At 37.2% G+C, this 23,200-nt stretch overlaps 2 protein-coding genes across 12 annotated transcripts; one reads left to right on the top strand and one right to left on the bottom strand.

The window, feature by feature from the left end:
- Nucleotides 1-764: 764 nt before the first annotated feature.
- Nucleotides 765-11,059, bottom strand: HNRNPA2B1 (heterogeneous nuclear ribonucleoprotein A2/B1). 7 transcript variants are annotated; one of them, XR_001458798.3, is made up of 13 exons: nucleotides 10,840-11,041; nucleotides 7,960-7,995; nucleotides 7,752-7,862; nucleotides 7,438-7,584; nucleotides 6,965-7,175; nucleotides 6,739-6,840; nucleotides 6,585-6,665; nucleotides 5,877-5,939; nucleotides 4,460-4,579; nucleotides 4,096-4,218; nucleotides 3,364-3,446; nucleotides 1,860-1,995; nucleotides 765-1,315 (listed from the first exon to the last, which is right to left on the bottom strand). XR_001458798.3 is itself a non-coding variant. In XM_015237273.3 (12 exons), the coding sequence occupies exons 1-11, from the start codon at nucleotides 10,843-10,845 to the stop codon at nucleotides 3,385-3,387; spliced, it is 1,062 nt and encodes a 353-aa protein (XP_015092759.1). In that variant the 5' UTR covers nucleotides 10,846-11,041; the 3' UTR covers nucleotides 765-1,315; nucleotides 3,364-3,384. The 7 variants fall into 7 exon arrangements, 4 of the variants coding, with proteins under 4 accessions (XP_015092759.1, XP_006201887.1, XP_006201888.1 ...); XR_004188099.2 differs by having other exon boundaries at nucleotides 1,923-1,995; XR_012074401.1 differs by lacking the exon at nucleotides 7,960-7,995 and having other exon boundaries at nucleotides 10,840-11,044.
- A 128-nt stretch (nucleotides 11,060-11,187) lies between these two features.
- Nucleotides 11,188-22,966, top strand: CBX3 (chromobox 3). Of its 5 annotated transcripts, none has more exons than XM_072964809.1 (7): nucleotides 11,188-11,288; nucleotides 13,313-13,364; nucleotides 16,181-16,323; nucleotides 18,704-18,866; nucleotides 19,715-19,777; nucleotides 21,194-21,288; nucleotides 21,647-22,966. In XM_072964809.1, the coding sequence occupies exons 2-7, from the start codon at nucleotides 13,341-13,343 to the stop codon at nucleotides 21,771-21,773; spliced, it is 615 nt and encodes a 204-aa protein (XP_072820910.1). In that variant the 5' UTR covers nucleotides 11,188-11,288; nucleotides 13,313-13,340; the 3' UTR covers nucleotides 21,774-22,966. The 5 variants fall into 5 exon arrangements, with proteins under 5 accessions (XP_072820910.1, XP_072820911.1, XP_072820909.1 ...); XM_072964808.1 differs by lacking the exon at nucleotides 11,188-11,288 and adding an exon at nucleotides 11,698-11,844; XM_015237275.3 differs by lacking the exon at nucleotides 11,188-11,288 and adding an exon at nucleotides 11,992-12,147.
- The last annotated feature ends 234 nt before the right edge of the window (nucleotides 22,967-23,200 follow it).

The following is a 23,200-nucleotide window of genomic DNA, read 5'->3' as shown; positions in this document are numbered from 1 at the left end:
TGTTAATGCAGCAGTAAAGGGTTAAGTCCAACATAAAAACCGTAAAATGCTTTAAAGTATTTCTTTTTAGAAAAAAATTTCCTTAAACCTCAATTTCTAAAATTAGTAGCTCAACACACAACATACATAAAATTATTCAACATCTATGTTTCAATAAACCATTTCAGCCGATCATGTATTAACAGATGTTTCCCCTCATTTGTGCTGGTGTTAAAAGGCTATTTTGGCTTGTATTATATCAATTTGATTTGACTTCTTCCAAGTTCAACTTCTTAGTAGAGCTGGACATTTTTAAAACCTTAATTAGTTTTTCCTAGTAAACCCACATCCAAGTTCATAGCTGGTAATGGACAGTTAAAATTTTAAAACAAAAAAGCTCATCTTCTGTTAGTCATTAGTCTGACTTACCTGTGATAGATAGCCTTGTTATCAAAACCAAAAGTTAAAACAAGTATGTTTACTATTATTTTTCTGGTTTCTTTCATTGTTTCAGGTTAACATCCAAGTAAGAAAGTTGCTGCTTGCTATTTAATTGTATCCACCATGTCTAACCCTTTAATGACAACCACTTCATACTAAGTGTAAAACAAAAGAGCTAATTTACATTTGTGAAACTAATGACAGATTTTGTTTCAGTGCTCTGCATAGCCACTTAATTTAGACCACTCTAGCTGGTTAAAATCCATGACTTTAAAAACACCACCAGCAATGTTAAACATATAAAGCAAAGCCAGAAATCTGTAGCATTATTCAAACGCTGAATATACAATGTATAAAGAATGGCATTTTATTAGGGACAGCCAATAATGTCCACAATGCTTTTCTCATTTGTCTACCAATATTGAAAGGAAAATGGCAAGATGCATTGCTTTGTGAAACTGCTTTAAAATTCTAGGGGATGGCAATCCTTTAGACAGCTTAATGTTCATAGAACAAGATTCACACATTTTATGTGTAAACATTACACCAAGTATTTGAATACAAAAGTATTTATTTTATAAACTTTATATTTAAAATAGAATTTTAATCTGTCTACTCACAAAACCTAATTTAAAACATGATACATTTTCTCTCTAGCTGATTTGATGTTACTCTTTTACAAACAATGCTCAATTTGTAATTGTTTTATATTAAGAACCTGTACTAAATGAAGTCTATTATTTTATCAGAAAACATTTCCCTTTAATCTTAAAAGAGTGCTTTTTTAAATGAAGGCACCAACAAGAACTACTTTCAGATGGTACAGAATTTCTTATTTCTTGAAGACTCTGTGGTTGACCACTTCTTCATTAGTTACCTGCAGCAAGACACCTTCCTGCCAAAGGAAAAAAAAAGTATCTGAAGAAGTTTATCATGTTTGTCCAAAGAACCTAAATAACTTCAGTGGTGGTCTTAGGATCAAAGAAGACTCACAGGTGCATACAGTAGAATATGCCCTGGTTATCACATTCCTGAAAAGGCAATAAAGCCAGGCAATCAATTAGACATCTATGAAAGGAAATTTCAGCAGCCAACCTATATCTCTCCTATAGGGTAGGGGATTGGGAAAGAATTACCACATTTAAACCCATGTGTTTAGTACTGGATACATACAGGATTTATAATGTAGACACTTTATTCATAAATATAAGTTATCTGAAAATAGATTCAACCATCTTGCCCTACCTTCTCCTTAGCCTGATCCTGGATAAGCATGTAAAGCTAGAACCTTATCAAATAACAGAAGAACAAAATGTTTTTATTTTTAATAAAAACCCCCAGTTCACTCAAAATTCTTGATCCAAGAAATGTGAATACACAAGGGTGTAACGACTGGAAATTGCATGATTTATTGAACTTGCAGCCTAACTTTTACCTACCATTTTACTACCAACACCACTGAAGGAACCAAGAAAAGCTTTATTAATGATCACTTGGCTTGCCTCAGCTGTTGAAATGAAGCACTTTACAGTCTTTGTGGCAGCAGAATATACTTGTCCATGGTTCATATCAATGCTAAAATTCCAGCAGGGAAAAAAATGATATGTTAAGAACCTGAATCTTCATAGAAGGGGAGGGGGATGGGAAAGAAGGAAAAAAAGGGGGGAAAAAACAACCAAAATAATTTAAGTAAACGACAGATTGGAAAACAGGGTTTATAAAATTATTCTCTTGAGTTTATAAATTGTTAAACTCAATTTATAGCTATGTTAAACTACATGAGACCCACTATACTGAAAGACCATTGAAGAGTATTAGTTAATCTTTTGGGGAGGAAAATTAAGAAAGGAAAAGTAAATAAGATCTTACCTAAAGAAGTTTAACTGAAGCTTAGAACTATTTTGCTCTACACCCTCAGCTTTCGTTGGCATCCTTATAAACTACTGTAGTTAAAGCTTTGTAGAAACAGCACAGTTTCTTAAGACTGGCTGAACTTAGTAGCCGCCAAGAGTTCTCTTGTACTAGACCTGTATCCCTGAAGAGTACCTCGCTGGGGTTATTTCCTTTCCTTGCATTGAAGCAGCAGCATCTAAAAGATCTAAAAAGGTGTTTCTCCTTGCAGAGATATCCCTTAAGTTATCTAGGTAATTTAATCCTGATGAATTGCAGACAACACACTTATATCTGACCAGCATTTATCTTATACAAATATAACAACAGCTTTGCAATGGACCTTAATTATACTACCCACTCCTTAACTTATTTAAAATAAAAAGTCTATAATTACACAATTTCCTTTAGAATTATTTTATTAAATCATAAATGTACAACAGCTTCTTAACTCTACACACGCACTTAAATTTTTTTAAAGGAAAAACGTTATGTCTTATTACACCATGATCCTGGCTAATAGCTTTTCAAAACTTTGAGAAAAATCTTAAAAAAGGTTTCACATGTCACCTGAAACTTACAAATTTAACATTATCAAAGAAGGAATGCTTCTACACTCTTACAAAGACCACTAGAAAGAAACAACAATTAAAAAGCTAAGAAACTGTCTCAAAGGCATTTTTTTTTACAATCCTTCCTCCACAGTAAGGTAATGTTATTAAATAATCCAATCCATTCACAAAATGGCTCTCTGCATCTGCTCTGGTGTCTTCTGCCATATCACTGCATATTTATGCATGACTGAGATAAGAGTTTCCTTAACATTGTTATTTCGATAACCTGAAGCTGTTCTGTTACCTCTGGGCTCTCATCCTCTCCTATTTATACAGTGAAGCCTGTTTCAACAGAAGTAAAGAGTAAAAAAAAAATAGGTTATGAAATTATCCATCTAACCAGATTTTAAGGAAAGATAACATGATCCTAAAAAGCTTTTAACTCCTGGCAGCTAGGTCTCCCAAGATAATAATAATGTGAAACTTAAAAGCTACTTACCCATGGCAAATAGGAAGAAGCTCAGTATCGGCTTCTCCCTCCATAACCCCCACTTCCTCCACTGCCTCCTGGACCATAATTTCCTAGAATGTTGAAGCAAGAGAAAGCAAACTTACTTTAATTTCCCACGATAAGCCTAATTCTATAGCTGATTTTATTTTTGTAGCGATACACTACAACAAGCAGATTATTTGACAAGTTAACCTAAGTATTCAGGAGATAAATTATCCAGATTCAGAGATACTACACTTTTGTCCTTTAAACTTGAAAACATATTGCTGCTTTTTTAAGGAATCTCTTCCATAATTACCTGAACTTAGATTGGTATTTTGTTTTTAAAAAGTATACCAAGCATAACTGGTCCTCTTAAGAATAACAATGGTTTGAACGAAAGCTCAGATTTACTAAATTTGCTTTCAAAGACAACTCGTAAGACTCAAAAATGTGTATCACTTGCAATCCACTGAGCAATTTAATTTGGCTCTCCCTTAATCAGCCAAAGGGGGAAAACACCCACTGAAAGTATCTAATCCATTTTGCCACTGAAAATTCCACCTCCACCACAATCCCCCAATATATATTTGCTGAAATATTTTCCCCAAATTTATTCTTAGTAACACTGTATATTTCATGGGAAGTGTTACACAAGCATTAATTAACAATGTTATGTTCCTTCAAGTCATGGAATACTAATTTTCAAATCACACAAATTTGAAGAATCTAATAAATTACCTCCACCATATGGTCCCCCCATGTTTCTGCTACCACCAAAGTTTCCACTCTTCATTGGACCGTAGTTAGAAGGTTGCTGGTTATAATTTCCAAAATCATTATAATTTCCACTTCCATAATTTCCTATAAAAAATTGGTCATTTTTGCACAATGAACCTCAACACAAATATTAAACCAGTGATACATGTTAAGTATTTAGCACAAATCTCCCATAAAAATAAATCAGAACAAATGCAAAACACCTATCTACAGTTCTACAGTTTTTAAAGGCAACTATTGACAACATTGAAATGAAAAAAACCTCATGTGTTAAAAGTCATTAATTGCAATCCAAATTCCCACATAAAGGTTGCAGGTGAATTACCTCCTCCATAGTTGTCATAACCACCTCCGTAGCCCCCACCCTGGTTGCCATATCCAGGTCCTCCACCACCATATCCTCCTCTTCCTCCTCCATAACCAGGGCTACCTCCAAAATTGCCACCTATTATAAAATAAGCCTTTAAGTAATTACTTAGTATTTTCAATGCCATTTGAACTGTCTTATCAAACTCATTTCCAGCTTTCTGAAACACACATATTTATAAGTAAAATACTTGTTCTATAAAATCTCTAGAATAGCCTCAAGGGCAGATTCTGAGTATCTCTCATTGGTAAACAGTTGGGGGTGGGGAGTACCTACCCATATCCAACTGGATAAAACCTTTAGAAACAAATACCTGTAATGCCACAGACCTCCCCTAATACTAAAGATATTAACGATTTTCTTGAAGATTATCTTGAAATATTATTTATATTTTGTGTAAGGTTGCGGGGGGTGGGCAGATAAGGTGTATAGGCTAACGGGACAAAGTAGAAGTGCCACATCTTACTACTGGTCCAAAAGATTATTCCCAACTCATGTTTCCCTGTGAATTACAATTCTCTCAAATAAAATGCCCACCACCCTTCTCCTGAGTAGAAATGGGGGGGAGGACCAGAAATTAGCAAACTTGCACGTAATTCACAATCTTAAATTGGTAGTTAGTCTCAGATTACTTGCAACAAGCACAAAAACTAATCTTTATCATAAAACCAAATCAGTATTTGGATTTCAAAGCAAAGTTGGAAATAGTGAGGTGTAGGAGTAACTTAGTCATGCCCAATGAGTGCAAAACCAGAAGTAAAGTCTATTATTTGGTCAGTTTTTAATGTCCTGTTTCCTTCTTAGGACATTGGTCAGCAAGTATCAATCTTTTCTGTACTCCAACAGAACGTACACCTGATACATCACTTGATATTTAACAGTGGCTCACAACCTTAGCTAGACACAGGAGCACACTTTTTGAAAAGTTCCCTTCAAGACTTTTGGGACATTATCCTGGGGGACTTGTAAGAGCTAAGACAATGCAATGCTTACATATTGATATTGGTCATATCCACTGTTCTCTACTTTTTCATAAAAAACACAGGATACAAAATATCACATGTCCAATTGTTTTGCTTGAGAAACAACCAGATATGATGGCATCTTAAAATTTCTCATTTAAAATCTACCCAATTGATTTTGCAAAGTATACTAACACCTACAAGTATACTTTTCTCAAGCTATACAACAGCTAAGATGAAAATTATGAAACGAAAAACAAATAATTCAACCACCATCAGGTGATCACTTTATAAAAGGTTTTTTTAAAATAAAGTAAAACATTAAAAAAAATCTCACGTACAATTGAATGGACAACATGCACCAGTGTGATTAAATCTAAAGACACATAAACCAAAATGTAGAAGAAACTGACCTCCAGGTCCTCCTCCATACCCATTATAGCCATCCCCAAATCCACGACCACTTCCATATCCATCTGTTAGGGACAGGAAAAGATTATGATTATTTTACCGTGATTCAGGCTACTCATTTTTTACCCTCCTTTCCCCACCCCCTTATGCTGTAACACGTGTTACTCGCTTATTCTTAAAAAACAAACATTACTAACAGGTAGTTAAACCTCATCAGGGTAACTGCCTGATTTGGGGGCTTTGAATTCGCAAGCCTCATCTTAAAATATTCCATTTATTAATACATAGGAATGATACTGGAAAGGGGCAGTGATTTTCCTGTTGGCACCTCACTACAGTAATTAACATACATAAACTGTAAACCACAAACTTAAAAAATATAAACCTTTTCAAGTCTACAGGTGAAGGTGCTACAGGATTTCCACCCACTATTCAGGAACATCTCATAAATGAGATGGTTGCAATGTCTTTTTAACTTTTAGACCACAAAAGCATCTCTACATTTGACCTTGATTAGTTACAAGACTAGGTAAGTAATACCTCTTGCCTAACTGAATCAGAATATCCCACCAGAAGAGAGCCTACTTTAAAAAGTTTTAAGGATAACTTTTAAAAATTAGATTGGATTTCTCCAATTCTAATAAAAACTTACTCATTGCTTTCAAGCACATTCACCCTTCTAAACTTAGAAAGAAGGTGGACTGACTTACCAGATCCTCCTCTAAAGTTACTTCCTGGTCCTGGTCCAAAATTTCCACCACCACCACGAGAATCTCCAAAACCAAAGTTGCCTACAATAAATACTCTGGTTAGCAACCAACACTGACACAGATGAATCTTAAGAATAAATGAAACTGAAGTTACCTCCTCTTCCACTTCTAGAACTTTGGACTTCCTGCATTTCTTGTCTAGACAAAGCCTTTCGTACTTCTGCATTATGACCATTGATGGTATGGTATTTCTGCACTGGAATGAAAAGTTCAGACTCCATGAATTCCCCATTCTATGCTGGCCAACTTAAAAGTTTACTTTTTACTTAAAACTTACTTTGTGAAAGACCCACAACACTTAACATTTATTAGACACTTACACACAATCTTATCCACAGGATCATGGTCATCGAAAGTAACAAATCCAAAGCCTCTTTTCTTCCCAGACTGCCTGTCAGTAATTATCTCAATGGTATCAATTTTCCCATATTCTTCAAAGTAATCTCTAAGATGATGTTCCTCAGTATCTTCTTTAATTCCACCAACAAACAGCTTCTTCACAGTTACATGAGCCCCAGGCTTTCCAGATTCCTGAAAGAGAAAAAAAGTCACCCTGACAGAAGAAACCACAAACACAGATGGCTTCTACCTATGATCAAATACTAAGTAAGGCAACAGCTTATAACAGCCTAGTCTTTGAAATAAGCTAGCCTTGAAAACTAAAAATACACAGAAACCCAACACAGCTTTCGTAACTGAAAAACTCAGAGCTGAATACAAATAACTTTCAAAATTCACTTTTCTAAACAGAATTTTCCTCAAATTATTTACTGTACAGTATGTACTTGCTCACCTCTCTTGCAACAGCACGTTTTGGCTCAACCACTCTCCCATCAATTGAATGAGGTCTTGCAGCCATGGCAGCATCAACCTCAGCCATGGATGAAAAAGTTACAAAACCAAATCCTCTTGATCTTTTGCTTGCAGGATCCCTCATTACCTTTAAATCCAAAGGGGTATGGTTACCATTTAATCTCAGTACTTCACAGCATTTTAATATAATGAACATACTTAAAAGTGATTTTCTCCACCATTCACTTAACATCTTAAAACAGAGAAACCCAACAGTTGAAGGACTACCCGTAAACACGTTCACATTTAACGTACCACACAGTCTGTAAGTTTTCCCCATTGCTCGTAGTAGTTCCTCAAACTTTCTTCTGTAGTTTCAAAGCTCAAGCCACCAATAAAGAGTTTACGGAATTGTTCCTTTTCTCTCTGCAAAGGAAAACATCATTTCAATTTTTATTTACATTTTCTCTTTGTATGCAGGAAATTAAATTCTTAAATATGAGGTGACCTGCTGGCAGAGTACCTTTTTCCTCTCCAAAGGAACAGTTTCTAAAGTTTTCTGGGGGGGAAAAAAAAAACTTACATCAAATTTAAACCATATGTTAAACTGCATATTAGTTGTGTTACACCAAAAAAATTGCCTCAGCTGAACTACACAAGTTTCAAAGTCATTAATGCTTGATCTAAATTTCCTCGACATTAAATTATTTTAAACAAATCTAGTATCATTTAGTTAAAAACACTTTCTGAAGAAAAAGGAGCAAATTCATTCCCTGGTAATTGAAAAGTTAATGGACTCTTACAAAATCTGCATTCAATCCTACATCGTAGAACAGAGAAGTTAACTTTTGAATATTCATTTTAAATATACTTTTAAAACATAAAAACTGTTAGCTTCTTACTTATACCCAATACTTGCCATTTTTTTCAGGATTCAGTATTTGAAAAGTGACATTTTCTCTTCATTGCTCCCTCTGGTGGTGATTGTAATGTAACTCAATGTTTTAAAAAATGTTAAGAACCTAGTTATGTTTGCCTACATGTCCACATTGTCCATTAGAGAAAAACTTTAAATGTCCACTATATGTACTAAAATATCCTTAAAGTTTACTTCTGACCAAGGCAGAATGATTTCTGTGACTGTCTAAAGCTTAAAAAGTTTTAATGCATCCGGGTTTTGGCATTTGGATGACAACACTGATATAATCTTAATTGTTACTGAGCTAAAAAAGCAGTAAAAGACACTATAATCATCTCACTTTTCAAAAACCATAAAAACATTTCAATGATCACTGTGACTAACCAATAGCTACATACTATTACCACATACACTTCATGTTGAACTTGGTGACCTTCTGGCAAATTACACTGTATAAACATTTTTACACGTGAAAAGAAAAAATCTAGGCTGAAATCTCAATCCTTATAAACTAGCGAGTAACTAAACTGCATTCCAGCTCTGCATTTTGCACTATCAGTTAAAGGCTGAGTTTCAAGTTACTAGGTTTTCAGTTGACTAAGTTAAAAAGCCAAAAATATTCAAAAACGAAAATGTCTTAATTTCCTAGACCAACCGCTATAAACATAATATAAAAGGAATGATCACATGTAATTTTTGAGACAGCAGGTATTTTATCCCCTGCAAATAACATTACAACTCTCAACCCATAATTATATTGAAGTTTCTCCCTCCATGCATCTTCTCCCAACAGGTCAAAAAATAGGTGAGCAATTCAGACTTCCTTGCAGTTAACTTTTCAAGATTCTCAATATGTAAAATACATGCCCGAACTAGTTCCTGAGACATTTTCACTCCTCTGACAAATTTTTATAACAATCTGTTAAAACGGTTACATTTAAGTTTTTAAGCAAATTTTATTTACTCCAAAGTCAATAAAAAGCCCTTTTAAAACCCAAATAAAGAGATTTAAAAGACATCTACAACAAATTTTACAAATCACTAACAAAAGGCAAAAACTCGTTACTTACCTCAGTATTTTTCCAAACTTACCCGCTGTCCACTATCGATTACAAAGTTATTTAATAAGCGTGCTTAGGGTCAAAGAAAATACCCAGGTAGACCCCCTTCGCTTGACACTTTATGCTTATCAATGTAATCATCAACCATGATTGCAAACATAAATGAGAAAAGCAAGTGACAAAGTTCAAACACATAGTGGCCCAGCCTAAAACAGTTCTGTATACAGTAATACACGCATTTAAGGACTGAGCCACGTTTTAACCAGAGTACAATTAAACTCATCTTTATTTCACTTTCATCATAATTTCTAGCTTATCACTTACAAAGATCCGTGGCCTTGTCGAATAAAGATTAAATTTCCGAGTAAAAACAGTATTTTAAAAAACGAATGCATTTTACGATTCAAAAGGAATCCACGAAAATAAAGGATTCGAACCGGAATACCGGCCCCGTAAAGACCTCTTTACCCATGGCCTCCCACATAGTTGGTAGTAATCTGATCGCTCCAAATTTTGCTTTTTCATTTCTTAAGTTTCCTAAGTTCCAACTGCCTTTTTAATCACCCCAGATCCAGAAAAAAATCGTTACTCAGAAGGGGGGGGCCCAGAAAACAAAATGTTTTCTTTATACTATGGCTCGCCTTAAAACCCGGCCCGACTCCCTAAAGCATTTGTTTTACCTCTTCTTAAGCCATGAGAACCAGCCCCGGAGCCCGCCGCCCCCAACCCCCCCGCCCTTCGGTGTGGCTCCTGAACGCAATGGCGCCATTTCATCGAGGGGACGGGAGCGAGCCTCTAATGAGGTGCGCAGGACTTTAAAGATCCAAGCTCACAAAATACTCGGAATCCACCTCGAAACGGCATGAAAACAGCCCGAAAAGGAAAAAACATGGTTAACCACTTCTACTTTATCTCAAACGGGTCAAACTAGTTGAATTTAGAGAGTTAAAAGGAAAACGCTGCGAGGAAGGAGAGAAACGAAAATGGCGGCCGCCAAATCCGGTTCCCGGGAGAGGGGGGAGGGGAAGCTCCGCAGCCTCGCTCGCGAGGACCCGAAACCCGCCGAAACGCTCAAACGCCGGGACGCCGGGGCCCCCAAACCGGCGTGCTGTCAAAGGGGAGTAAAAATTCCCGCCTCCGCGCCCCACTTTCACTAAAGCGGGGCTGCGTCCGCCATGTGGAAGTTTCCCATCCCCCACCCCCAGCAAAGGGAAATGGCGCCGGGAGGCTGAGGGTGGGGATGGCGCTATACAACCAGGCCTCCGCTAACAACCCTTCCTCAAAAACATCCCGAGACCAACCGCTTCTGAAGTGGCCCCATTTCGCTGCCTCTCTCCCACAGAGGCAGGCGGCCGACTTCCAATAAGGCGCCAACGGCCTCGCCATGCCCTTTCCAACAACTCATTGATTTCAAACCCGTTACCTCCATCGCGGACTCAGTCGCTTCAGCCCGATTTCCCGCAGCCGAGCGAGATGAGAGAGATCTCCGCGGACGAACACGAACCGGACTCGTCCTGGCGCTGTAGTGAGAACTGCCGCTGCTCGAGAAACAACACCGCTAGGAGCACCTCCACTCCAGACCCCGCGCTGCTGCTACTGCCGCTAGAGCCGCTGCCGCCGCTTTTCTAGAACCTTCCCCCCGACTAACGCGTCTTCCCCTACGTCAGGCCGTTACGTAAACGCCCTAACCGCCGCCAATGGCGGGAACGCTCTACACCCTCCTTACGCCAAGTGCGTGCCCCTCCCCGCCTTGCGGCCAACACTGGTATTAGACGCCACTTGCGTAAAAGGGCTCTGTGAATTGCGGAAGGCTCGAGTCCTGCATATCTGTCTCTCGGAATTGGGTCCAGCCCCCGCCGTAGCGCAGGGCAGGTGAGAAACGGTCGCGCAGTTTGAAATTAACGCTGTCGGGAGGAGCTTAATCCTCAACCCTAAGGCCCAGCCCCTCAACCCGGGAGGTGGTCCTTATGGCAACACTGTGATAATCTCCCCTTGGCCCAGGTTCTCCAGCTATAAAAAAAAGTCTGTTGTCTCCTCCTGCGTTTTCCCTCCCCCACCCTTTCCCTCTCGCGCTGAGGACTGACTCGGCCCCTTCCGGAAACACCCGAAGCGACCTGTAGTCCACAAATAATTACACTTAACACTCCACCAACCTAACAGTGGCCAGTGCCTTTGGGGTCGACCTCTAGGGTTCAGGAGAGGTCTGAAGAGGGCAGCCGAAAGGGCACTCGTTCTTAGTTCCCCATTTCCCCGCCCAAACGTTAGGAGGCCCACAACCCAGGGGCGAGGAAGTGGGCGGAGTCTGGTTTTGGCGCCAGCCGCTACTGCTGCAAAGCAGAAACGCCTCCGCTAAGGAGACTCTGGTCACGGTCCTCGCCCCTCCTCTCTCCCTCCCCTCCTGGGACCACCAGGCGCCACGGCGCGAACGGTAAGTGCCGTTGTCGCCGCCGCCTCCTCCCTCCGCCCTTCTCCCTCCCTTCTCCCCCCGCCCCCCGGACCCGGGCTCCCGGCGGGCACAGCGCGGCCCGCGGTCCCTCCCCCCACGGGGCGCGCGCCCGTCCCGCCCCTTGCAGCCGCCCGTCGTGGGCGGTGCCACCTGCCCCTCTCCCCCCGGCGGCGGCCCCGCGCGCAGCTCCCCAGCCCCCTCCCCCTCGGATGTGGCTCGAGCTTGAGGCGCACAGGGCCGGAGACGCCGCAGACTCGGGACGCGGAGCAGCTCGGAGGCGGTGAAGTCTGTGTCTTTCTTTCTCTCTAGCTTTCACTCGGTGGTGTTGCTTAAGATGCCACATGCGCCCCAGAGAAACCCCAGTTCCCCGCTTCCCATCCTTTCCCGCCCGACCCCGAGTCGGGAGCTGGTGGGAAGAAAAGGAGAGGCGAAAGGAGACCCCGCTACAGGCCTGGCCCTGGGCCGGTGCCTGTAGTTGGTTAAGGGATCGAGACTGTTCTCGACAAGGCTGAGAGCTATGGCGACAGCCGCCTTAATTTAGACAAAGCGTATTTCTTTTCTCCCTTCCCCCATCCCAGACCTAGATGAGGGGCCCTCCTCCCCCTCCCGGCCTTGGTGGACGACTTGGGCCTCCAGGGAGGGCGGTGCATTCTCCCGCATCCGCGAGACCCGATTTCGGGAGACTGCGGCGGGCGCTCCGTTACGTGGCCGCCCCGGGGTGGTGGGAGGCCCGGTCCCCGTGGCGCAGTGCCCTTGAGCCCCCGCGCAGCGGCCTTTGTTTCTCCCCGCGGATGCGCTGACCACGAGGCCCGCGCTCCCGTGTGGGGGGCGGGGGCCGGGCGCTAAGGCCTCATTAAGCCGGGTAGAGCCTGAGGTTTAAGGGGAGCGGAAGAACGTGCAGAAACAGGTGATTTGTTTTCAGAAGTGGCACAAAATGGGATTGGAGCATCTCGGTGTGTTTTGCCTTTAGTTTTATAACTAGTGATTGGAAAGAGGGAGGTTTCTAAGACGAAACCGAGTTGTGATTACATAGGCGTCTCTTGGGACTGTTAAAAGATACAGAGGAAAAATTCAAAATAATTTATTGTTGTGATCCTTTAGGCAATTGTTTGATTTGGAACCAAAATATTTGGCCATTTCTTAAAAATGCTAAATACAGTATAAATGGGATTTGGATTGTAAAAACACTTGTCTACTGTTTGTTACCCTATAAAGCTTTCTCGGGTACCAGTTTCCCCAGTAAGGTTTTCTAGATACACGTGGTTACAACACATATATTCTCAGACGTATATCACCAATTTACGCAGAAATTCACATCTGCTTCTCTTTGGATTGGTATACATGTTTGATAACGAGCTCTTAGGTGGGGGTTGGAATGCAAACTAAACTGTTTGCTACCTTTTTTGTGTGTCTTGCAAACTTCTTTTTTAACTGTCATGCGTTTTTCTAGTAATAGCTCTTCAAGTCTGCAATAAAAAATGGCCTCCAATAAAACTACATTGGTAAGTTAATGAAAAGCTAAAAATATGTAAAGATCTAACTCAAACTTTCTTTCCAAAAATTATAACTTTGCATCTCTGGTTGAAAAATATACATCCCTACAGTTATTATGGGGAGAATTAGGGGCAGAGGCAAAACTATTACTTTGAGATACTTATTGATTTGGCTTGTGTCTTAATTCATTTAAGAAACCTATTCTTGGGAGGATATCACAATATGAATTTTACCAAGTGTTTTCATCTTGAAATAAAGATACACAAATGTTATGTGACATGGAGGAATGTTAACAAGCAGAGACACACAAAACAATAAAGCTCTTGTTGATTGGTATACTATTCCTAAATCACTCTACTGAATTCTAAAGAAAGCAAGTATTTTCACTATTGCCCAGGTTAAAGAATGGGTACCTTGCACACTTAGATTGAGACAAGTCATTGAATCTTTCAAATTACTTTGGTCACTATCATATTTCAAGCTTGCTTATTCTAAAATACAGAAGGGCCTTTAAATCATTGCAGTGTGTTGTTGTTGTTGTTTTAATATATACACAAACTGAAAAAAAAAAATCACACATGTCCACAAGAGAAGACTGGATCTTTTGAGGAGTTAAATTTTTTCTCTCCAGAAGTTTCTTAAACCCACAGTTTGCATTCTTAGGCTTCTTTAAAAGTTCTACAAATACGCATTCGCACAAAATACAAGTGTGTATTCATTCATGTTAAGTTATAAGTTTCAGTGTAACCACTGAAATAATCACATAAAAATTGTGAAATTCAAAGTTATGGTTCTCACAGTATTTAATTCTAACACATTGTGTTAATTGCAAATATATAAAGGTGTTAACATCTAAGTAAAGTAGAACGTTTGGTTTTGGTTTGTATATTCTCCTCTTGGGTTTCAACACTAAAAAGGGCAGATTGGTGATTTTTAATTTGTTCCATCATTAGGTTGCACTTTTTAAGTCAAATATACTGGGAAACACTGAAATAAGACATAAAAAGCCTGTCTGATGAGTCTCATAAATTATTCCTATCAAAGCCATCAATGGAAAAAGCACAAAGCATCTTCTGTGCTCCCTCAGGATTGAACTGTCCTTCAAATTCCAAAATCAGTAAGCCAAAGTGTAGATAATTAAATTGGCTTTACAGTCCCAGTACCCTTAAAGTATTGAATGGGGAAGAACTTAGCTGTCCATGAGGATCCTGGATATAGATAAAGAAAGCAAACAGATTCTTCTAAAACAATTCTTTTGCATATAGTTTGTTTTCAGTAGCTAAGATTCCATTTTAAAGTAATTTTGCTAATGAGATAATGTGTACTGTAATTTAAATGGGAAAGTGGGTGGGTTTTCTTTTAAAAAGGAAAAGATAAGCATTTGAAACTAGCTTATGAATGGCATAGTAGTAAATACTGCATTTTTTTCTCTTTCATTTTCTGTGTTTATTTTGTCATCTTGTTTACTCTTTTAGCCTCTTTCACAGACATAGTTACTTTGTTTTTCATTTGGGATTGGTATTTAATAAGCTTTTGTCTACAGCAATTTTGCTTTGCTCTTCCCACTACTATGCTTACCTCCTTGTACTGTACAGAGGCAGAAAGCTATTTAACTGGGTGCAATACCCAAGTATCAACTAGTAAAAGTTGTAAGGCCTGACTTGGAGATGATGGTATCCAACAAAATGAGATGTTTCATTTTAAAATGAACATAACGTGTTCCCCCATTAGTCTCTTTTAATTAACCATTTCAGCTTTTTGAAAATTTATCCATTTTCAATCCTTATAACCAGTCTGTTTTGAGTTACCAGAAAATAGGTTGAGCTTGGTATCCTGCTCTCTCAAATAGTGTTCTACCAGAAAAAAAAAATACCTAGCCTAAAAACTTGTTTAAAGTGAGTTTCATTTGCTATCAGTTTAGATTCTTTCTCTTGAAAAACCAAGAAAGAAGGATTTTTTTCACATTGGAGAATTAAAATGATCCAGTATTTTGTCCTCTTGAAGTGGCAACATTCTAGGTTTGTTCCAAGTGGTCAGAAATATTATCTACAAAGATTATGAGAATATGATCTTGTCCTTTTTAACCTATACATGGTCTCCTTGGTTGACCCTGCAATTGATATCAGGATTCTGAACCAGGTTTTCATTCTGTAGTTATCTTTTTTTCTGTATTGTTGAGGCTTTTTTTTTTTTAACAGTGTTTGTTTGAATTGGGAAAGGGGGTCTTAGTGTTTGAGGGCTGTAGTTTTAATGGGTCTGTGATTTTCACTTAAATCTGTCACTGCTAGTTACTCCCCTCTGTATCATTCTCTAACAGCTTCTAGTTGTTTGTTGCTGTGTTGTAGTTAAAATGAGTGAAAACTACTAAATTTGGTCTTGTAGACTATATAAAAATAAGACCAGGAAAAGATAAAAGAGTTCTCCAAATAATGTTTTTAATTTTATTATCTCACTGAAGGATGGTGGGTGATAGGTTTGAACTAAACCCACAGTATCAAGCATTTTTTAAAATATTTTATTGGTTATCAACTTTTATGTTTTCAAAGGGCGTCTGCCTTAGGATACATAAGTGAAAATTCAGGTGGGGGAGAATATAGCTCAGTGGTAGACTGCATGCTTAGCATGCACCAGGTCCTGGGTTAAGCCCCAGTACTTCCATTAAATAAATAAGTAAATAAATAAATCTAATTATCTCTCCCCAAAACAAAAAGAAAGAAACAAAAATAAAAATTTTGGTGTTGAATGCAACAATAATATAAGGAATTTACCCTTTAAACTGTACTTACAATTTTTTTTAATTTCTTAAATCTCTTTTTTGTTTTAGCAAAAAATGGGAAAGAAACAGAATGGAAAGAGTAAAAAAGTCGAAGAGGCAGAGCCTGAGGAATTTGTGGTGGAAAAAGTGTTGGACCGTCGTGTAGTGAATGGGAAGGTGGAGTATTTCCTGAAGTGGAAGGGATTTACAGAGTAAGAAATCTCAGTGCTTTTATCATACGTTTAACTGCACTTAAGTAATACTTAAAATCTGTTTAGTCTGAGATGTTTTTATCAGTTTTCCCATAAGTTCTTTAAAGACACCTTTATTTAATCCAGGGTTATCTTGTTTGAGATCTACTTAAAAAGAGCCCAGTGTTTGGCCTACAGTTGTAACCTAGCATGTTTGAGACTGGTTGATTACCTTGGAGAGCCAAATTTATAGAATTACAGAGTGCGGTTTACTTTTTAATGTAGTTGGATACTGTACCAATGAGAATATACCTAATCTACATTATTTCCTTGTGTACAGAGGACATTAAAAAATATTGAAGCTATCTAATGTATACTGGTCAGTTTGATGCAGAAGTGCTCATAAATTCAGTATCCAGGTCCTACACTCGGTTTACTGTATTGTGATCTCTAAGAAGTAGAGCCTGGGCATTTTTTAAGCTCCCTGGTTCCTCCTGTTCCGTGATAACTAATTGCTCTCATAATCACTCTTTATAATGCTACTGTTCTGTGAATAACTTACACGCAGAAATTATACTCAAACATGTTTATTGTGTACAATCTACTTGGATTCTTCTGTCTTACACCACAAAAACAGCAAGGCTCCATGGACAGTGACTATTGAAAATGGATAGGTGGAGATGGACAACAATTTTCTGAGCATGGTAGAGATGGGAGAGTATGATAGTCAAATAATTAGGCTTCAAGCATCTCTTAACCTACTACTCTCACCATTCACATTTAAAGCTATCTTCATAGCAATTTGGGAATTATGAGTTGAATAGAAGATTTAGGTTTCTCTCTCACCCTTCTAGGACCCTTAGTTGACCTTAAGTATATAAGTTCATAATTTACCACTAGAAAAAAAAAAATTCCTACGTTAAGGAGAATCAAGCAAGATAAATCAGTTATTTTAAATAAGATTTCACCAGTTTGCCAAAGAATTGATTACTTTCATATGGCAAGTTTTTTTCCTTCACATGAGATACTAAAAAATGTTTGTCTCTACATCCTACCCATCAGCACACTAAAAACTCTTACCTCTTTCTCTACACAGTTAAGGTCACTAGTATGATTGAGAACCTGCTGTGTGAGGTATAATCTATTAGGTAATATATGATAAAAATAACACTGCAGAATGGAAGTTTCACTTCAGTTCTTTTGTCCTCCTCCACCTTCTTAATTTAGGTTTGCCAATTTTGGAGTCTCAGAGTATCAACAGACTAAGTTGTAAACAGAGGTTAACAGCTTCCCAGCCTCTCTAAAATGGTTAATTTCATTCTGTCTAGTTCTATAAAAGGTTTCTGGATCAGAGCACACAAAGTTAGCAAGCTTGTCACTAGTGTGGGATGACCTTACTTTCACATTTTGTAATTGATATTCATTTTCTTTCCAGCCCTTCTGAAAAACACATGTAAGTGGTCATCTTGGTCTTGTATTATATCAAGGATTGGCAAAACTTTTTCCCTAAAGAGTCATATAGTAAATACTTTGAGCTTGGTGGGCTGTAGGTTTCTGTCACAGTTGCTTAACTCTGCAAATGTAGTACACAAGCAGCAACAGACAGTACATTAAACAAATGAACATGGCTGTGTTCTAATAGGTAACACTTTGTTTATGGGTCCTAAAGTTCAATTTCATAATGATTTTTATTTTGAAATTTTTCCCAACCAATTAAAAATGTTAAAAACCTTTTTAATTTTTAAAAATTTTTTGTGGTGGACTAGTTTAGGGGGGTTGTTTTTTACAGAGGTACTGGGATTGAACCTAGGACCTTATGCATGCTAAGCACATACTCTACCACTGAGCTATACCCTCTCCTCCTGTAAAAAAAAAAAAATTCTTAGTTTGCCTGCCATACAGAAGGCTGGATGTGACTTGGGTTTCCAACCCATTTTAATGTAATTTTCCAATTTGAGCACCAGCAGAAATTGAAAATGCTGTCTCAACATTTGAGAATGCCTCTGAATTATTATGATTTAAAACATAGTATTGGTGGTCTCAACTCTGGACACAATCTGATAAAGTAAATTGAGGTGAGAACCAGGAATCCACATTTTTTAAAAAAGGCTCTTCCAGAGAAATTCTGAAGTGAGTTGTCTGCATAACTTGGAAAAATATCTCATTATCCTGCTGGAGTCAGGTTCATTAATTACTTGGAGATAATAAAGAAGATTGCCCACTTAGCAGGGACTGTGTAAATACAAAAAAGTGTAAGAGTCTCTCAAAAGAATGTGGGAGGTAGGGAGGAATGGTTAGTATCTGCAATACAGAGAACTTTTTGTCAGGTATATTAAATGGAACTGGATGATAGTGATGACCATGTTTAATTGAATGAACTTTTTTTTTTAACTGAACACAGTGCTGACAATACTTGGGAACCTGAAGAAAATTTAGATTGTCCAGAGTTAATTGAAGCATTTCTTAATTCTCAAAAAGCTGGTAAAGAAAAAGATGGAACAAAAAGAAAATCTTTATCTGACAGTGAATCTGATGATAGCAAATCAAAGAAGAAAAGAGATGCTGTAAGTACAAAATATTTTTCAGCAGACTCACTTTTTCTAAAAGGATGGCTTGATTTTTAAAATACTTTTTAAAACGCAGGTACTTTTAAAATATCATTTAAAAGCCTTTTTAAAATACTTAGTATTTAGGACAGCAAGGATAGGCATGATTTAGCCTACACTGTGTAAATGTTCAGTAAGTGCTTATACCACTTAAAATTGTGCTAGTATTATTTTAGGTAGATTCATAGAATTGTTGTGCTAGTGTTATTTTGGGTAGATTGATGGATTTGACTTCTGATCAATCTTCTCTGACCTAAGACCAGCCGTCTTGAATATTAACACCGTAAAATTAGATTATTAAAATCCCTTATAATACTATGAAAATTTACATAGCACGTTTTGATTATAGATCGTTAGTGATACTAACCAAAATTTTGGCATGTGATTCTTAATATTGGCAAACAATATTTTGAAGTATATAATCTTTGATAATAATTTACTAATTTTTTATTGGCATGAATTGATATAGTTGGTTCATTCACTATGTGTGTATTCTGAGCCAGTCTTTGCTTCACTGATTTCTCTGTGGCTTTGGGCAAATCACATAACTCCTTGCTTCTACCCTCAACTTCAAAACAGAGTATACTTGCCCTGCCTTCTGGCCTAGCATGGCAATTTGGGGAAAAGCCCTGGGTCAGAATTATATCTAGGCTTGGGGACTAAATATATACAATACATATTTATTGATAAGGACTTTGGATTTTAAATTTTATTGTTTAAAATAGATGCTAAGTACTTTACAGATAGTCCATTAAATCTTCATGACAACTCTATTAAGATTATAGGTATTATCCTCATTTTTACAGATGGGAAACAGAGAGGTTGGCTACAAATTTGGTTCTGGATGCTTTAGCAGCCAAAGCAAAAAGGTAATAATGTTAAAAATCAGTGTATGTAAATTGAAAGTCAACCACATGCTCAATATAAGCATTGTTTAGTAACAATAGTTATCCTGTATTGAGCCCTTGTAATGTGCCAAGCAGTGTTTTAAATAACTTAATTAGCATTTCATGTGCTTTGAAATGTATGAAACAGTATTAATTATTCCTATTTTATAGATAATGAACCTGAACTATAAGGATATTAACTTGCCCAAAGCCACACAGCTAGTAAAGGTTAGAGCCATCGTTCTAACCTAGACAGTCTGACTCCGGAGCTTGAGATAATGATGTAAAAGTCTCATAGGGAGAAAGGATTTGTTTTTTGTGCGTATGTGGTTTTTTGGGGGGGATGTGATAGTTAGATTTATTTGTTTATTAATGGAGAAACTGGGGATTGAACCCAGGACCTTGTGCATGCTTAGCATGCAGTCTACCACTGAGCTATATCCTCCCCTAAGGATTTGTTATCTAAGCAGTTCTAAATTTTTTTTTGGCTTCAGGTCCTCTTTACACTCTAAAGAAATAATTGATCCCAGGAACTTTTATTTATATGGATTATAACTATCAATACCAACTGCATTAGAAATTAAAATAGAAATTTATAAAATTTGTATATTCAGCTAAGGACAGAAACCTGTTGCATGTTATTCATAACTTTCTATGAAAAATAACTGAATGAGAAGAGTAGCATTTTACATTTTTGCAAATCTTGTCAATGTCTTACTTAAGACAGTTCTACTTAATGTTTGATTTGCAGTGGTATGTTGTTTGGCGGAGGTATGTGAAGACAAAGTCACAGATACATGAAAAAAGATCTTCCAGATAAACAGACACACTGAAAGGTCTTGGGGACCTCCCAGGGGTCCTCAGACCACACTTTTAAGGTTTATACTAAGTATTTTATAAGGTCTCCTGTAATTAAGATTGATACAATTCTAATTAGTCTGAGTTTAAAAGTTTTTACTGTTTTGCTGTTTATACATTGTGTGTGCTTTAAAAAAATTATGTAGACTAATGCCTAGAAGTAATTTGAAATACTAACTTTGAAAAATTTATGATTATGAATTAAGAGTTACCAGGGGGAAAAAAAGATGAGGTTTTTTCTGTAGCCCCCTTCGTTTTGCCTTTTGATGTCTTTGAATGAAGAAAGTTTTGTCTGTTTTCTTATGATTCAGAATATTTTTAGACATCCAGATTTGTTTTTTCTACTTGTAAGGTTAATGGAATTAATACGTGTTTTAGTACTATATATGGGCTCTTGCTCTAGTCATTTCTGTTTCACAATTGGAAGGTTTATTTAAAAGTTATGTATCATGAAAATAAATTGGAAGTTAATATTATTAGTATGCCCTATGGAAAAACGTATGGAAACATTTATGTAAATGATCAACTTCCTCTAAACAGGCTGATAAACCAAGAGGCTTTGCCAGAGGTCTTGATCCAGAACGAATAATCGGTGCCACGGATAGCAGTGGAGAATTAATGTTTCTCATGAAATGGTAAGTGTGAGGTGATTGCTGTTATATTTTAAACTAAGAATAAATATTTTTTTAATTTGAATTTTTAAAAAACGTATCTAAGTTTTATAGTTTCTATTGTTAGGTAGAGAGTAATAATCTGCCGATAGGATGATTCTAGTTACTTTTGCTAATGATGTTTTAAAGCAAAGCTTGGCAAACTGTGGCCTGTTTTAGGAAATGAAATTTTATTGGAACACAGCCACAAGTAACCACATAACCCTCTTGAAAGCACTTAAATATTTTCTTGACTGAATTATGATCTCTTAAATGAATGATTATCAGTTGACAAAAAAAGCAGTTTAGACTTTTTGACCGAATATTTTTTTCCTCACAACAGGAAAGATTCAGATGAGGCGGACTTGGTGCTGGCAAAAGAGGCAAATATGAAGTGTCCTCAAATTGTAATTGCTTTTTATGAAGAGAGACTAACTTGGCATTCTTGTCCAGAGGATGAAGCTCAATAATTGTTTGCATTGCTTTTTATATATATTTATATATATATAAAATCTGGGTCTTGGTTTTTTGATTTATTAGTGTGAAGAAATAACTATTCTAATGAAAATCAAGTTTGATATGTTCGTTTTGAAGTAGTATTGGGGAAGTTGTTGGGGGGGTTTTCTTTGCATTCTATAGCACTGGTTACTTTGAACAAATAAAAGCTTTCTGTAGTTGCTTCCTTTAGCAGAAAAAAAGATTTGATACCATGGTATATTCCTCTGCATTAGGGAACAGCTTTTCTAAATGTTGGGGGAAATCCCCAGTCATTACTCAATCAATTTACATTTAACTCATATGCCTAAGGACCATTCTTGGTTTTTTGTGCATATATACATAAAATACATATGTAAATGGATTTCTTTTCATTCTTTTTGTTTGTTTGGTTTTAATACATTTACCAAAACAAACAGTATTTCACAACCGTGGATAAGCCCATGTTTCTAGGATTCCATTATTTTGAGCAATCTAATAAATCACTTCAAGTTAAGATGAAAATTTTTGGAAGTCTTAACTTTTCAAATCAGATAAGTAATTTTCTAATTAATTGGACAGTTTAAATAGAATGTAAACGATTTAAATTGGACAGTTTTTTAAAGCAGCCATATCAGAATCTGTATCCATATCTGTAGTCATATAAATGTAATTTTATATGCAAAACCCCTGAAAGAAAAGTTTTATCACTACTGACAACGTCCCCATCATCCAAATGAAAAAATTAGACAAATTCTGTTACGTTTTAATTAGCCAAGCAAGACTTAGTTAAATGGACATTTAAGGGTTCCTTCTGGTGAACTGTTCCTTTACAGGAAATTGAAGTCCCTGTGCTATGTTTACTGAAAGCTCGTGATTCATGGAATGTGTAAGACTTGTTCATGGAAACGTAATCATATGGTTAGAGATGTTGGCAATTTAGGATCTGCAGGAATAAATGAGTGAACAGACTTCTGTAATCTAAACTCTTGACCTGCATGTTTTTTCTTTACTCTAACCCATTCCTTACATCATAGACTCAGTCTTCTCAGTATTTGGGCTACTGGTTCAGCAGAAGCCAGGAAAAACAATAACTTTGTAGTAATCAGAATGTTATTCAACTGTATATTGTTTACTTTATTGTAAATACTGGTGAACAGTGGTCAATAAATAGTTTTATATTCCTCTATGTGATTAGACTTTTGTTTTTTCATCTAATTGCCTTTATAGTAAGTAAAAACACACACCTTGTGCATTGAATTGGCTTCTTATTTATAAATAGTATGATACCACTAAGGCATTAGAGTACCTGTCTTAGATCGTTTGAGTTTAGGAGTTTCCAACTTAACTAGAATATATATTAACACAAAAAGGGTTTCTTGTGGGGAGTTAAAATTAGTTTCAGGTAATACCTAAGACGAAC

The sequence above is a fragment of the Vicugna pacos genome, chromosome 7, assembly GCF_048564905.1.
Source record: "Vicugna pacos chromosome 7, VicPac4, whole genome shotgun sequence".
Taxonomy (NCBI): Eukaryota; Metazoa; Chordata; class Mammalia; order Artiodactyla; family Camelidae; genus Vicugna; species Vicugna pacos.
The sequence above is the reverse complement of the archived record's forward strand: the minus strand, read 5'-3'. Positions and strand labels throughout refer to the sequence as shown.

What these genes read in the sequence shown, in the direction of transcription:
- HNRNPA2B1 (XM_006201825.4), bottom strand. An exon ending in TTCCTTTGGAGAGGAAAAAG is followed by an intron (nt 7,863 to 7,959) that starts GTACTCTGCCAG and finishes TTTCCTTTGCAG; the next exon opens with AGAGAAAAGGAACAATTCCG. An exon ending in TTATGACAACTATGGAGGAG is followed by an intron (nt 4,219 to 4,459) that starts GTAATTCACCTG and finishes AATTTTTTATAG; the next exon opens with GAAATTATGGAAGTGGAAAT.
- CBX3 (XM_072964809.1), top strand. Translation starts at nt 13,341, where the DNA reads ATGGCCTCCAATAAAACTACATTG. An exon ending in CAAAGAAGAAAAGAGATGCT is followed by an intron (nt 18,867 to 19,714) that starts GTAAGTACAAAA and finishes TCATTTTTACAG; the next exon opens with ATGGGAAACAGAGAGGTTGG. An exon ending in TTAGCAGCCAAAGCAAAAAG is followed by an intron (nt 19,778 to 21,193) that starts GTAATAATGTTA and finishes TCCTCTAAACAG; the next exon opens with GCTGATAAACCAAGAGGCTT.